Source organism: Dipteris shenzhenensis, chromosome 29, assembly GCF_047967505.1.
Source record: "Dipteris shenzhenensis isolate YYH24624 ecotype China chromosome 29, Dip_SZ_1.0, whole genome shotgun sequence".
NCBI lineage: Eukaryota > Viridiplantae > Streptophyta > Polypodiopsida > Gleicheniales > Dipteridaceae > Dipteris > Dipteris shenzhenensis.
Genome location: NC_141624.1, coordinates 23,909,352 through 23,924,495, shown reverse-complemented (window position 1 = coordinate 23,924,495; position 15,144 = coordinate 23,909,352). Strand labels below are relative to the sequence as shown.

Genomic DNA, 15,144 nt, shown 5'->3' with positions numbered 1-15,144 from the left:
AAAGCCTTAACCCTAGAGGTGTTTAATCAAGGTGAGCTCACAAGAGGACAGTCTATGTGGATAGATTTGAGGATGAGAGACTATAGGATTGGAATCCTAAACACACATGTACGCACCTGCATCTCGTCAACATCCTTAGTCAACAAGCTGCCAAGGAGGCTGCAGTGCAGTGAAGGCCTGCAATAAATGTTTGCGGTATTCTTCTTTTTTGCATGCCAAGTTTCATGACTTTGTTTTCGTCACTTGTTGCTTTTCAATCATGTAATATTTTTATAATAGTACCTCCATGTTTTATAATAGAATCCACATACAAGATCAGCACTTGTGAGCTCAACCCTGCCTATTGATAATAGCAACCATAAAATTAATTAGACAAAAGAACTTTCTCCATGTTGTCATCGTTTGCTGATCGCTTTAGTGTCCTAGAGATTTAGACCAACAACCTAGTTTCATGAAGAAACAGCGTGATGCTGAGTGAACAAGCTTGAAAATTCAAATCGCAGAATTTCTTGATTCTTGTTTATGTCTCTGCCACGTCCAAGCTACTAACCAAAGATTAGTGTGTTTGGCACTAATACCAAATGTTAAATTAAAACTCACAACCACAATTAAGTGCTTGATGGAGTAGTCGAAGCTTGCAAGAGCATCAGTAAATACTCAACAATACTCAAATAATTGGCAGGTACCCTTAGCTTGCAAGCAGAAGCATCTAGTCTCCACCAACCGCCGGAACACTCAAATCGTCCTATAAAAACCTCAACGGTCTAGCAAAAAGTTCAAAGTACAAATATTCAAATCTGGGATACCTACCTTCTAAACTATACTCTATCGACGATGATCTCACCTTTAACCTCAACGAACCTGAGCCAATGGCATTGCATAACAATGGAGACTCTTGTCCAAGTGCTTGTGACTATGTCCATAAAGTATGGCTCCACATCAAAATGACTTCAATGAAGTTACCACACTTTTCAAAATTCAATATATCTTGAGAGAAATAGACCAGACCTTATGTCAAAAAGGCCTGATACAACACTTGATGAATCACTGATTTTGAAGCACTCTAGATTGAGGCAGAATTTCATTCCAAAGTTCTTAAATTAAAATATTCAGGCTCACGAGAATGATATAGAAGGGTCTATATGCTTGGATATGAACAAATATGAAATAATGCATTGCATAATAGTTTGTGGGAGGGGAACGAGAATCCATCACATACAAAGTGTCCCCCCCCTCCCCCCCCAAAAGAAAAAAAAACACACACACACTCTCTCTCTCTTTTTGGTTAAAACAGATATTTCAGTTAGAAGAATATACATTGATAGCTGTCCAAAATGGAACAAGTACTATTGAAAACTAGAAACAGTAATAAAAGGCATCTAGCTGGGCCAGGAAAAGGTCTCCAAAAGAAAAAGAATCTTGGAGAGAGACCAATACAAAGAAGATCATCCACGAAAGAGTGCTCATACAGTCAAATGAAACGATGACCGGAGAACCCAATAGCGACACCAGGAGAGAAGTTATCATAGTCTGGCATAGCAACATGTCTGCCAAACAACAAAACTACCTGCCAAATGAAATCCCGAGAAAACAAGCACGAAGACCCGTAATGAGTCTAAAAAGAAAATCCACATGCTTTTTTTTAAAAGAACACCATGTATATTATATTACACTAAATTGTCCCCTAAGAAAAGGAGGGGACCAAAGGTTAAGATTTCATTGTAGGATAGGAAAGCAGGGCAATCCAGATCTCGTGTGCACTCACAATCAAAGAAAGACCGCCGTAGAGAAGCACCAAAGAAATGATATTTAGACAAGGAGGGGTCACCAAAGACTCTGTGATTACGATCCTTCCAAAGAGTCCATAGTACCCAATAACGAACCCAAAAGAAGAAAAGATCAAATCCCTACCTCACAAGATGAAGACCAAAGATCCAGAGCAGCTTGCCAAAGGTTGTTATAGGAAAACGAGCTGTAACTCATTGCTGAAGCATGAGTGTCTAGGCAATGCCAAAATAAATGAGGCATAGATTCCCGCAAGGATCGACAAACAACAAGAGCAATATGTCTGCACGCCAATATCTGTCCAACTCAAAGAACCCAAGAATAACTCTCCAAAAGAAAACCTACTGACGAAGAGGGAGTTTGCAGCTCCAGATTTGCTTCAACCGTTTTCTCCACCATCACGGAAATTGTGTCATAGACCAAACTCGATTTGCATCGGTTGAAATCCAGGATGATACCACTAAAGTAATGATGCTCTTTATGATATCTTTAGTGTGCACCAACATTCAAGTAGAAACTATTGGAGAGATAGAGATGTGACAATCTTAGGCGAAGAGGACTACCAAGTAATGCATCATATCCGTACAACGTTTAGATTAAGTGAAATAGTCTACATTAATGAATACACTACCCAATAAGCAAATCAAATTGGTCAAACTTCTAGGCCATAAATGCACACCTCAAAGAAAGAAACATCTTGTCAACATTAAAAAAAGAGCATTCATAGGGCACGGACGCAGATGTGAATTTGGAGGAAGTAAAGCAAGGGCGCAAAGGAAGTTAATGCCATAAGAAGATGTAAAGGCCAAGGCCATGGAAATATAATAGATGCTTTCACTAAGACTAACCAAATGCTCTTAGAGAAAGCATTGGCCGCCATGTATTTCAGAGGATACTTAGGTGTCTCTGTTGTTGCAACTCCACAGATGAGAGTATTTGGTGATTTTTCAATGTGGTGCCGTCATCCTCTCCTTGGATGGAATCATCACAAAGGGACAAAGGCACCGTGACTCTTTTGAGATAGCATTCTAGTTCCCATTATGAATGGAGAAAGTCTAGAAGCAAGAAGTTATAGGATGGAACATACTTATATCTAGATGAATCCAGGAACATGCCCAAACTTTTCCGCTGAAAACACAACACATAGGGAAGCTTCAATCTCATAGCAGTCACTCACAAGATTGAAAACCATAAACTCAATCACACATAACAGGGACTAGCTACTATGATGATATCCCCACCAATGTCATCACGTCCAACGACGGTGTAGACCACAATATAAACATACGCTCCCACACATACTTATCCAACACCCACACATACTTTAGCATCCATTTATACAAAGGTCTTCGTAATGAGTTTATGTCAGCATCCGAAGGTGAAAGGCATGAAAGAGGTAAAAAGTAGTCCATATTCTCTTCATTGAAACTACAACTGCTCGTGAATTTTAGTCTCTCTCAAAAGAGCATTTCTAAGTTAAAAATGATTAGACAATCTAGTTAATAGGGCTAAGCAACAGTTATAATAGAAAGAATAAATCCTATCAGCAGCCACAAAATGGACAAATTTTTCAAAAGGTGATATTGGCATCTTTCACCAATACGGCGGGAACATATTTCTAGACGGATCTAAGAATATGCCCAAACCTTTAAAAACACAACACATAGTACAGCTTTAATCTCATGCCAGTCACTCATAAGATTGAAAACCATAAACTCCATAACGGTAGCAAGGACTAGCTACTATGGCATCCCCACCAACATCATCAATGCCCAACGGTGGGGTAGACCATAGTATAAACACTTGCCTCAATACTCATGTTAGTCACCTCTAGACAAAATACGCGTCACTAATGCCTATCAACTTAGTACCATAAGCTATAGTATCCCAGAGTCTTTTTTTTCTCTTAAAGCACAATTTAGTAACCTCTAGACAAAACACATGTCACTAATGCCTACCAACTTAGTACCATAGGCTATATAGTATCCCAAAGTATTTTTTTGTCTTCAAGCACAATTAGACTCGTAAACCCACACACTTGATATGCCATTAGTTTTCTTCTTTTTTAAGCACTTCTTGCCTCTACGGACTACTATGAAAGACCAACTGCCATCCTACACACTCTAAAGGCTGAAAAAGCTCAATGCAAACTGGACATGTATGAATCGAAAAAGAAAGCATTACAAATAATGGAACAAACACAAAAACAAAACTAAAACATGCCAATGTGGATAACAAAATGTCCGACATAGGCGACAAAAGAAGTAAGAGAGTGAGGAGGTCGAGGGAACTAGAATTGGAGGTCTTTCAAGGAGGCACGAAAGTAGAATTGGGAAACAGAGTACAAGAATGTTGGAAGTAAAAGAAAAAGGGGGTGAGGGGACATGGAGAGCATAGAACTGGAGAGACTACATGGAGAGCATAGAACTGGAAGTAGCCACAAACAATAAATCGATGGATGTGCAAAACAAAAAGCAAAGAGGAGTGGCTGGTGGAGCTCACTTTGAAGTGACAAAGCGAATGCATTGCAATGCTTGTAGACTGGCGTACTAGAGTCGACCCTCATGTGACTTCATGTGAGATGTGATGTACTTGCATCCCATGTAAATCCTCTCCCTACTAGGTTCTCCCTTACCAATGTTGAAGCTGCACCAATAGGTGAAGTTGGAAACTAGAGTGATAAGAGTCAAGGAAGTATGCAATAAGGGTAATCCTCCTTGAGCTTGACAGAGGGTGCTGAGGTCAAGCCCATGCTACGTGAAAAACTTTTATCACAACGGGCTTTAGCAGAACATACTCTAAAATTAATTTCTCCTAGAAGAAAGGATGATTAGCAATAGGGGAGCCTTGGAAAACTTGTTATGATATGTATGGGATAGACTGCACTAAGAACAATCGAATCAAATAGCTTAAAGTGTGCAGAAGACTATCGAGCATGACTAACACAAGTGAAAAACTTGTTATGATATGGCATAGACTGTACTAAGAACAATCGAATCAAATAGCTTAAAGTTTGCAGAAGACCATCTAGCATGACTAACACAACCAACAGCTAATTTTTAACATCTAAGCCATATAGTCTCTGAACATTGTGAACAATTCAATTTGTTAACTCTCTTTACATCTTTCGATAAAGCCAATGCCTTCAAATCTCACCATAAGCATTTCCAAGTTGATTCGTACTTCGGAAGCATGCAACTATGATCAAGCATACGATCATCAAGAACCAATTTATTACTGGGACATAAATCTGTCCCACAAACCGCTTTGATGTGTGTATGACCTTCACACGTGGGAATGCATTGATTGCAAGAGCCATTTTCACCACAGAAAATGTAGCAGAGATCATTGCCTGGCTAGCTATAGTTGCAGCTAATGTTGCAATCACCAGCATCGGCCAGAAAAGTATTCCTGCATCAAAAAAAAAAATCAAGGATTGTAAGAACCAACCAATTGAACAGAACTGATAACCACTGAAAAGAAAACTTTAAGCAGCCAAATGAGAGCTACAGCTAGCTTTCAATGGCCTTGTCAGATCTCTTTCAAGCAAAATTTCAAATGGTCCACAATGGAAACCCATGGGAAAAAGGGGAAGAGGAAGCAGGGGAAGGGGGCGGGGGCGGGGGGGATCGTTTTGATGGTTCTCTAGCAGTTCCATCCTGATCAGAGAAACCCATGCAACCTCCTAAATCTGTAGGAGAATAACATCAATACCGATGAGGAATTGTTGACAAGTTGGGGACCTTCTGATTCAAGAGAGCAAAACCAATGACATCACAACCATCTTCCAATAGCAGGGGCGGAAAAGGGGTGTGGGGGGGAGGGGGGGGCGTTATGTTGGTTCTCTAGCAATTCCATCCTGATCAGGGAGACCCAATCAATCTCCTATATCTGTAGGAGAATAACATCAATTCCGATGATGAATCGTTGATAAGTTGGGGAACTTCTGATTCAAGAGAGCAAAACCGATGACATCACAACCATCTCCCAATAGCGGTTTTCATGACATTTACTATTGTAGTCTTAAATTTTTGGACTGGAACATTTATACCATAAATTATAATGCAAAAGCATTACAATGTATGTCCATAAGGTGCATGTGTAAACTTTTACCAATATATTTCCTAAGATCTTCATATCTGAAATGAAATACAAAGCTAACCATATAAGGCATGTGCCCAAAATGGCTAAGATGAAGATGAACTCACAAATTAGAAGGAGACTCACAGCAGGATAAGTTAAAGAGATCTTAAATTTTATTAAAAACATTAAAAACCACGCAAATGCAACAGATCCAAAAGCATGGAAAATATGGACGAATTCAATTGATATCACATGAAGTGGTAGGCATCATGACTAACCAATAGAAAATCACATACATAAATAACCCTCAAAACATGCTGCACCCTTGGCGCTCCACCTTGCTAGCTCGTCCCTCCTCCTTGTCCTTGCATGTTCCCCCCCCCCCCCCCCCCCGATGCTGCCGCAAGCTTCCCCAACCCCTTCCGCATTCACCTCTCCTCCGCTTGCAATGCACAATCACGCACTGGTTTTGCTCCTGCCTAAGACACCGGTTTCTCCTTGGCTCGCATCTGGTGTTTTCAGACCGTAGTATCATGACTTCACGGTTGACAAGATGGATTCATTACACCATGTGCCACATTTTCCAATGACATTTCATTTCTATGGGCTCCTGAACAAGTATCATCTCGCTCCTATTTCGGAGCAATGATAGAGTGTCCACCTATAGTAGCTTCGATTCTACATATGATAGGGTTCCTCGGCTCACGGATCGCAAGGTATGTTGAGTCCCTCCAGAGGAAAGCCTCTTTAAGACGTTGGACAGGGGTGAGCTTGTCAGAGGTTTGAAGTTTTCAGGATTTCTAAAGCAATGTCTTTGTTGCAGATAGATAGAAGACTTGACACAAGCCTGCCCTCGTAGTACTGGTCAAGCTGCCACTCAGCCGCAAATTGCCCGTTGAAGTGCTTGCTTCACCTTCTGATAAGCTACATCTAAGCTTTCCACATACTTATCAGCCTCAGAAATTTGTCTTTTGTCTGCAAGATGGGTGGAATCTTACGGCTGCCTTCCACTATCTCAAATGGAGCTTTACTTGTAGAAGAATGTACCGCATTATTGTATGCATACTCAACCGAATATAGAAATTTCTCCCACTGTGATTGGTGCTCGGAAACATAACATTTAAGCAAATCCAATACTGTGGAATTAGCCTCCTCCGGTTGCCCATCTGACTGCGGAAAAAACCAGCCTTCCTCTGCCAGGAACCCTCAAAAAATAGGTCGTCTAGTCTGGAAAACCCTAAATCCAGCAAGGAACTGATGATTCAACCCAGGAACAGCCTGAAAGCAACATAGAACACGTCGCCCCACTTGGAAAAGGCTCAAAATCAGCAGCAGCTGACAGAAATCATCCAGAAATCAAATCGTCTTGCTTCTTGCAGCCTGTCTGTAACCTGGAAAGCAGCAAAAATGGCTCTTGGCACAAAATCGTTTTGGAGCTTCTAGCAGCCTTGGTAGCCCACCAACAGCCCACAGACTGCCCTGGCAGTCAAAAACCAGCAAGGCGATGTGATGGAATAGCCCTGGAACACTTTCCCAGGCTGTGACTTCCCTCTCCCTGATCTTCTATGGTCCAAAATTTCGACTTTTCTTCTAGCTTTTTGGCCTCCTGCATGCCAAACAGGTGTCTTGTGCTGATTTTAGAGTCCCATGCCAAAAATAGCACTTTTTAATTGCACCACTCTTTTGCCCCTCTATTGCACACACTGGTCCTAGGAATTAATTGCCTAGTAATGGACCTACACATTCACAATTTCCAAGGGCCCGCTAAGAATTTCAATCCCCCAAGTCCCACGTGTAACCAGACTTCCATGTCCTAGAGGCCCAAGGTAGTCACCCGTGTAAATTACGAGAGTCGCAAATCAAAATTCCCATAAATTCACGTCCATTGTGATAGGTAGGATGGGGCAAGTCCAAGAGGTCAATGGGGAATGCCATACAATGTGTGTGCATATGAGTACCATGTCTAGGAGTCTGTGAGAGGTGACAGAGCTCACTGCTCAAGGAACTCCGCCAAAGTCGCTGGAGTTGTTACTAAACAAAATGTTTATCAAAACCTTGTTCCGACAGATGAAAGCATGCTTCTTCCTGGAGACAAGACGGCAAATACTTGCGCATCGCCTCTGACTCACTCGGAGGGTTATGCTTAGTCTCGATTCTGAGTTGGCGGCGAAGAGTGGTTGGTGGGGAATGTCATACAATGTGTGCATATATGAGTATCATGTCTAGGTGTCTGTGAGAGGGAAGGGAGCTCGCCGCTCAAGGAACCTCTGCGAGAAGTCGTTGGAGTAAACAAAATGTCTATCAACTTCTCGTTCCGGCGAACAAAAGCCTACTTCCTCTTGCGGACAAGACGGCAATGCTTGCCCTATCTCCTTTGACTCATTCGGAGAGTTATGGTTGGTCTCGAATCTAACTTGGCGGTGAAGAGCCTTGCACTCATAATCATACATGCTATTACAAGGTACAGAGACAAGAGGCGGTGGGCGGGTGGAACGAGTGGTATATGTGAAGGTGTGAAGGGAAGTCTTGTGAAGTGAGCAAGTGATCAAAGAAGCTCGGTCTTGTAGGTGGTATAAAGTCAATGTACGTGAGTAGTATGGAAAATCACGTAGAGTATTCGCATGAGAGATCGTCCCAATGTGAAAAGATCTGTATAGTGCTAGGATCCCTTGTGACCCTCGTACTCCACTTGTCTCCCTCTTGAGTCTTCTCATCCCTATATGTTGTCACCCATGTGTATCCAGAGACCAAGGTAAAGGGTGCTCTGGGATTTAGAGTCTCTTCGTACAAAATGCTATGTCTTCTCTAGTGTAAGACTCTGAGAAATTTTCTGGCTTTGACAATAAGGTATCATTGTAGTTCCAAACAGTGCAGGACAATCTCTCGGTGTTCTCGGTCTCATAGACCCAGCTCCCCTAGTAGAGGGGTTGCCAGATGCCTGATGAGGGCCTATAAGGAGTCGCCCATTGCAAATCACTACCCACTTCCTCTCCTTTGTGGACCATGTCCCGTTGCTGTACCAAGGTAACCTCTTCTCCACTTGCAAGGGTGTGAGATCCTCATTGATAGATATCTCTGGGTGATTCCATAGGGTTGATTGGCAACTTGACGCTGCAAGTTGAGAGCATGCGTGCCGAAGTGAATAACAAGGGGCTGCTCTCAGTTGGGATCCCTCCCTACGTGCCATCTCAATCCCATGCTCTGGGACCGGCCACAAAAGAGGTCGCATCATCAATGGGTCTAGTAGTTGTGCGAGGAATCTTCAAACTATGATGTTGAGAGCCTTATTGGCTCTCTACTGTTGTTCCAAGATGGTGGGCAAGAATGGTGTCCTTTGCGGTCTCTCGTTCCGTAATGTCCACCCATCTGGATGTCTCTATGATAGTTGACTGCATGGTGGCTATCTGGGCCTCTACCGCTAGTACACGGGGCCATCGCTAAGGCCACCATCTCCTTATGGAGCTAGAATATATCATGTCCTAGACTCTGTATGACACGGGCCTACTCATGTATGGTGTAATCTTGCTCCTGTGCTAAGCGAGTCAGCTCCATCTCACGTGTATGCAGGCGGTGAACCTCCAACATGCCAGGCATCAAATGGGGTTGTATGCACTTGAAGAGATGGAAATGGAGCTAATATGAATGGGGGATGGCTGAATGAACTAAGTGAGGGGAGATGTGGACACAACGGCATGAGGTAGGGTGTGATGGGGGAACTCATGCAGGGCTGGCAAGGTGAGTTCAGCAGTGGATGGGAATGGTGGCTGGCTGAGGGTACAGATGACAAAAGAGAAGTATACTCTGGGGAAGCATGGGATATCACCCGCAAAGATGGTGACATCAGTGGTGAGGCTGAAATTAAATCTGTACAGGTTAAAGATGGGGTCATGGCTGTTAAAAGGTAGATGCTATGGTGGTTCCCTTTTGTACTGTCGTTCCCATTTGTACTGCTGTGCTGTCAGCTTGAAAACCCCTGCGGTTGCTTCGTCTGTTCAGATCATCAAGTAGGAGCTGTTTTGTTGCTCCTCTTTCTTGAGGTTCTCTTCCTTCTTCCTGGCTTCCTTTCCTTTAGCCATATTGTTTGTTATCTCTATTTTATTGTTCTGTATTTTATATATATATATATATATATATATATATATATATATATATATATATATATATATATATATATATATAGAGAGAGAGAGAGAGAGAGAGAGAGAGAAAGAAAGAAAGAAAGTTTATTAAAGTCTTCGGAAGACCGATGGGTCTATGAGACTGTGAAAAACCTGATACAATGAGCTATGGTAGTGGAGCTACTAAATGAGCATCCACACCAATGCAGAATGCAAAAAATGCAAAATGGTAGTACTAAGTCCTAACTACAACATAGTCATGTCGATAGTCAACTATATATCAATCTTAGCATCATCATCATCATCATCATCATCATCAAGACATCATGATGGATGAGGCAGTGGAGGCATGAGGTCAACAATAGAGCATTGTCGGCCCCTCAAGGATGCAGTCCGGGTACGTCTCCTGATCGTAGCTAGGCGTCTAACCAAGGTAACTGTGACCCCCGTCGGTCGGGCTCCAACCCTAAACACGGAGGGGATGTCCCCAAGTATGATCTGTGTGTCAACCCTCTGTCTAAGCTGTCAGGTCACAGGCTCCGGATCACAGTGATGTTGAGGTCTCGTCTCGTGGGGGTCTATGTGATTTGGCTGAAAGAACTCCGTGATAGAGCTCTGAGAGGTCTCAGTTGAGGAAGAAGTCAGCTCCTGTCTCCGTGCTCCGAGTATCCTCTCACAGTGTCTAAGCACCTCATGAATTAAACCATCCAAACACCGCTGGTCTGGGTAGGAGAGGAAACTGGCCAAAACCCAATAACTATCTCTGAAGAGGAAATGGGCCAAAACCCCATAACTGTCTCATCTCATGGGGGTCTATGTAATCTAGCTGAAAGAACTCCGTAAGAAGTCTGCTCCTGTCTCCGTGCTCGGAGTATCCTCTCATGGTGTTTAAGCACCTCATGAATAAAACCATCTAAACACCGCTGGTCTGGGTAGGAGAGGAAACGCATCAAAACCCCATAACTCTCTCTTAAGAGGCAGTAGAAACGCCCTCGGATCTCATAGTAAACAGGACACCTCTAACCGCTCTGCTCTGCCGCTCTCGATACGAAGTCTGTGTAAAGAGACCCGAAACTGCCCACCAAGAGAGATCCTCAACGAGTGGGGTAGGTGAATCTGTGTGTATCCTGGTGGATCAATGAAACCCTCCGCTGTGATATGTAAGAAGTGATCTCTGTAGAAGCCCATCTTCACTAGAAGATCACTCGGGCCCAACCAAATCCGGAATGTGTGTAGCTGTAGTAGATCCTTACGGATAACTTGGTTGACCTCGTGTGATAGGAGGGGAGAGAACGGAGCATCCATGCTGTACTGGAATGGAGGTAGTCTGTCCATGTGGAACCCTAGTCTCACTCCCTTGTCTCCCTATGGAGGGCCATAGGGCACACCGCCCTTTGTGTCATCTATTTCTGAGTTGGTGCTGTGAAAGACACTGCTGTTGGAGCTGAATTTGGTATTGTTATTGAAGTTGTTTTATATTTCTAACTTGCTGTCCTGACCTATAGTATTGAAGAGTAGGAGTTGGAACCTCCGAGCTGATGTGGCATGACTGCAGGAGTTGACCAAGGCCACTACCTTGGGCAAGTGACTGGAGAGAGAGAAAGAAAAAGAGAGAGAGAGAGAGAGAGAGAGAGAGAGAGAGAGAGAGAGAGAGAATTTTATTAACATCTGCAAAAGACCAAAAAAGGCCTAGGAGACCAAAATCTGAATACATCATGCCATACACCCCATGTAGGGTATTAGAGGTGTCTAATACACCCCCACACAAGGTGATGCACAACTACGTAAGATTGCCATATGGGGAAAATTTTTAAGGTACGTTAGGTATGTCCCTTTTGTAAACTATTTGTTTTCCTAGAGGAGGAGGAGGGAGGAGTGAGATAGACAAGCATCAAGACAGAGAGGGAGAGGGACAATATCAATGACTATAGTCCATAGAATGTAATGATCAATCATCATGAACAATATTGACTATAGATATTGATATAGATACATCATACATGGAACTAAACACTACCAAAGAGATTGAACTTGAAAAGTGAACATAGAAAGTTGAAACCAATTACGGGATTGGAGTTGTCGAACAAGTTGTGAGATGGACTAAGAACGGAGAGCATAGGTAGTGTGGATGCAAGTGGGAGAGATGCTTAAGCAGGAGTGAATAGAATGAGGCAGCAAGATGGACTAAGAAGGGAGGGCATGGACAGTGTGGATGCGAATTGAAGAGATGCTTAAGTAGGAGTGAATAGAATGAGGCAGCAAGTATGTACAAACAAATGCCAAAGCAGCACCATTTAAAGCGGTGACGGATAATTACAAGTATACATTTAAAGGGAGGGAGGCACATTTGAAAAAACAATCCCAATCCAGCAACTCCCCCTCCCCACACACACACACCCACCCACCCACAACCTTTCTTTTCCACCAAGAGAAGAAGAAGATTCATGTGTCCCACGGTACACATACATTCATTTGAAGGGAGGGAGGCACATTTGAACAAACAATCCCAATCCAGCAACTCCCCCTCCCCACACACACACACCCACCCACCCACAACCTTCCTTTTCCACCAAAAGAAGAAGAAGATTCATGTGTCCCACGGTACACATACTGAAAGATCATAGTGGTAGGAATGGAAAGGAAAGATAACAAGCTAGCTAACACTAGGAATGGAAAGGAAAGATAACAAGCATAATGGAAATGAAAAGGAAAGAAAATGAAAGCAATGGACAAGTACTCACATGATACCAAAGAGCTTGATGTTGACTGATGTGATAGACAATAGACAAGTACAACACTATATAGTGTGACCCTAGACTCTAGAAAGCCATAGTGTATATAAGATAACTCCCAATATGACACGTGGCATGTTTAGGACTCACTAGACTATAAAACACACCTAGAACACTCATTTTAGACCCACTTTGGCTTCATATTCCAACACCCCCCCATGAAAGCAAGGTGAGACTACTGGAATGGAACCAAGAACAGAACATGACAATGACAGTCATCAAACTGTGCACCCCATGTAACTCAGAGGCTAACGTCTAAGCGTGTTCAGAGGTTGATCCAAGCACTCTCATGGCTTGAGACTCAACATGCTCAGAGGCTCATGTTATAGCATGGCTACATGACCAACTCATAGGTCTAGGAATACACCAACATCCTGGAACTCGGCTAGGCTTGATATAACGAGACCTATCAAAGACAATACATATGGCTCCCACAGTACATCCCCCCTTGGCTTCATAACAGGACATGTTAGGAAGCCACTCACCAAAACATAGGAAAACCAATACATCTTTTTAGGAGGACTATCCAAGGCAAAGGACCTTTAGACTCAATGAAAACCAAAAAATTCTTAATACATATCATTTTAGGGGGACTACCTAGGGCAGAGGACCCCAAAATAACATCAAGCATGTTGTAACAAAAAATAGATCTCTTATGATAAAGATGTCCTCCAAGTAGCCCACTACACATGTGTGCACATCCTTGCGAGACGATGACAATGTTAATGAAGCGCTAGGTAGGAATGCCCAAAATATTTGTCGGTGAAGTCCATAGGTAGCTACATGGAGTAATTACATGATGACTCTCAAAATGCCAGAAGGAGAGTCACCAATGTCGAAGTAGAAGCCTCAAGGACCACGACCAATCGGGAAGTCAATCAATGCTAAGTACCTCAGCCACCGATCGAATAAGCAATGTTGAAGAAGTCACTTGTTGATGTAGAGTGGTCTACATCAAGCTCGATGTAATCCACTAATCAGAGAGATCAATGTAGTGGAGTGTGTCGGAGTACTATCGGAGAACTCACATCTAGCTTGGGAAGTCTTCAACAAAGTTTGGAGTAGTCACATGAAGGAGTCACCGCAATGTAATGTCAAGAGCTCACATGAAGTGACGGGCAGAGAAGACAGAGGCAACGTGGACAACAGCTCCAAGAGAATGTTGGTAGAAGGAGAAAATGGCGGGCTGGAGCAGAGGTCAACGATGAAGAGGATGGACAGCTCCACGTTATGCTGGCTGCATCATGTTGGGGTTGTCAAATCATTGAGCTCCAGAACAAAATTCGCGCATAGAAACAAATTTCGTCACTTCTTGCAAGGGCTGTAACTTTGCACAGAAAACTCGGATTGCAATTATGTAAAAACGAAATTTGTAGTACTCAATGTCCTCTACAACTTTGCTGAATACACAAAGCCGTGATTTTGCTTCTAGATCCATATAGAAGCGTGACATCGTCCGCAGGTCACAGAAAGATGTAGCTGAAGAAAGGAGGAGAGAGGTGGCAGATCATGGCGTGGAGAAGAAAGCTCAAAGAAGGAGAGAAGAGGACAGCCTTCCAAGGAGGAGGTAGAGTAGTTTCATTGGCCTCCCTCACCTCAACCTCTTGGAAGGGAAAGGAAAAGAGAGAGCAGGGCTAGGAACATGGCTCTGATACCACATGAAAGATCATAGTGGTAGGGAGAGAAGCAAGCTAACACTAGGAATGAAAAGGAAAGATAACAAGCATAATGGAAATAAAATGGAAAGAAAATCAAAGCAATGGACAAGTACTCACATAATACCAAAGAGCTTGATGTTGACTAATGTGATAGACAATAGACAAGTACAACACTGTATAGTGTTACACTAGACTCTAGAAAGCCATAGTGTATATGGGATAACTCCCAATATGACACGTGGCATGTTTAGGACTCACTAGACTATAAAACACACCTAGAACACTCATTTTAGACTCACTTTGGCTTCATATTCCAACACATACCAGTGACTATGCCCCACACAATATAGTGCAAATGAGACAACATGAAAATAATACATAGGTTTGTATTACAAACAAAGTTTGTCCAAGGCTATGTCTAGAGTTCTTTTCGCATATCAAATTGGGAGATCCAGATGCAGAGAGGCCCTAGATGGGACTCATACATTTGCCTTCCGTTCAATTTCAGTCATCTAGCAGGATACTTTATACATCCTCATGGCAAGATTCAAGGCTCCTCGTGGGTTGCAGTGGCTAGGAGAGCTTCCTTTATGAGAGGTTGGGATCATGGTTAATTCTTCATAAATACACCCATAGGACGTTCATGGCATGTCTACCCTAGCCTCGATTCTTTTGCGCATGATTTGTATCAGATGTTCACATGATTTT

General features: G+C 42.8%; 1 protein-coding gene across 2 annotated transcripts in view; it reads right to left on the bottom strand.

Annotated features, from left to right (window-relative positions):
- The window catches only part of LOC147882611 (putative potassium transporter 12), a 137,617-nt gene that overhangs the window by 21,238 nt on the left and 101,235 nt on the right, over nucleotides 1–15,144 (bottom strand). For both annotated transcript variants that reach the window (XM_087400372.1, XM_087400373.1), the window contains one exon: nucleotides 4,942–5,196. In XM_087400372.1, the coding sequence (XP_087256498.1) occupies nucleotides 4,942–5,196 (255 nt within the window). The remainder of the gene's footprint in view (nucleotides 1–4,941; nucleotides 5,197–15,144) is intronic.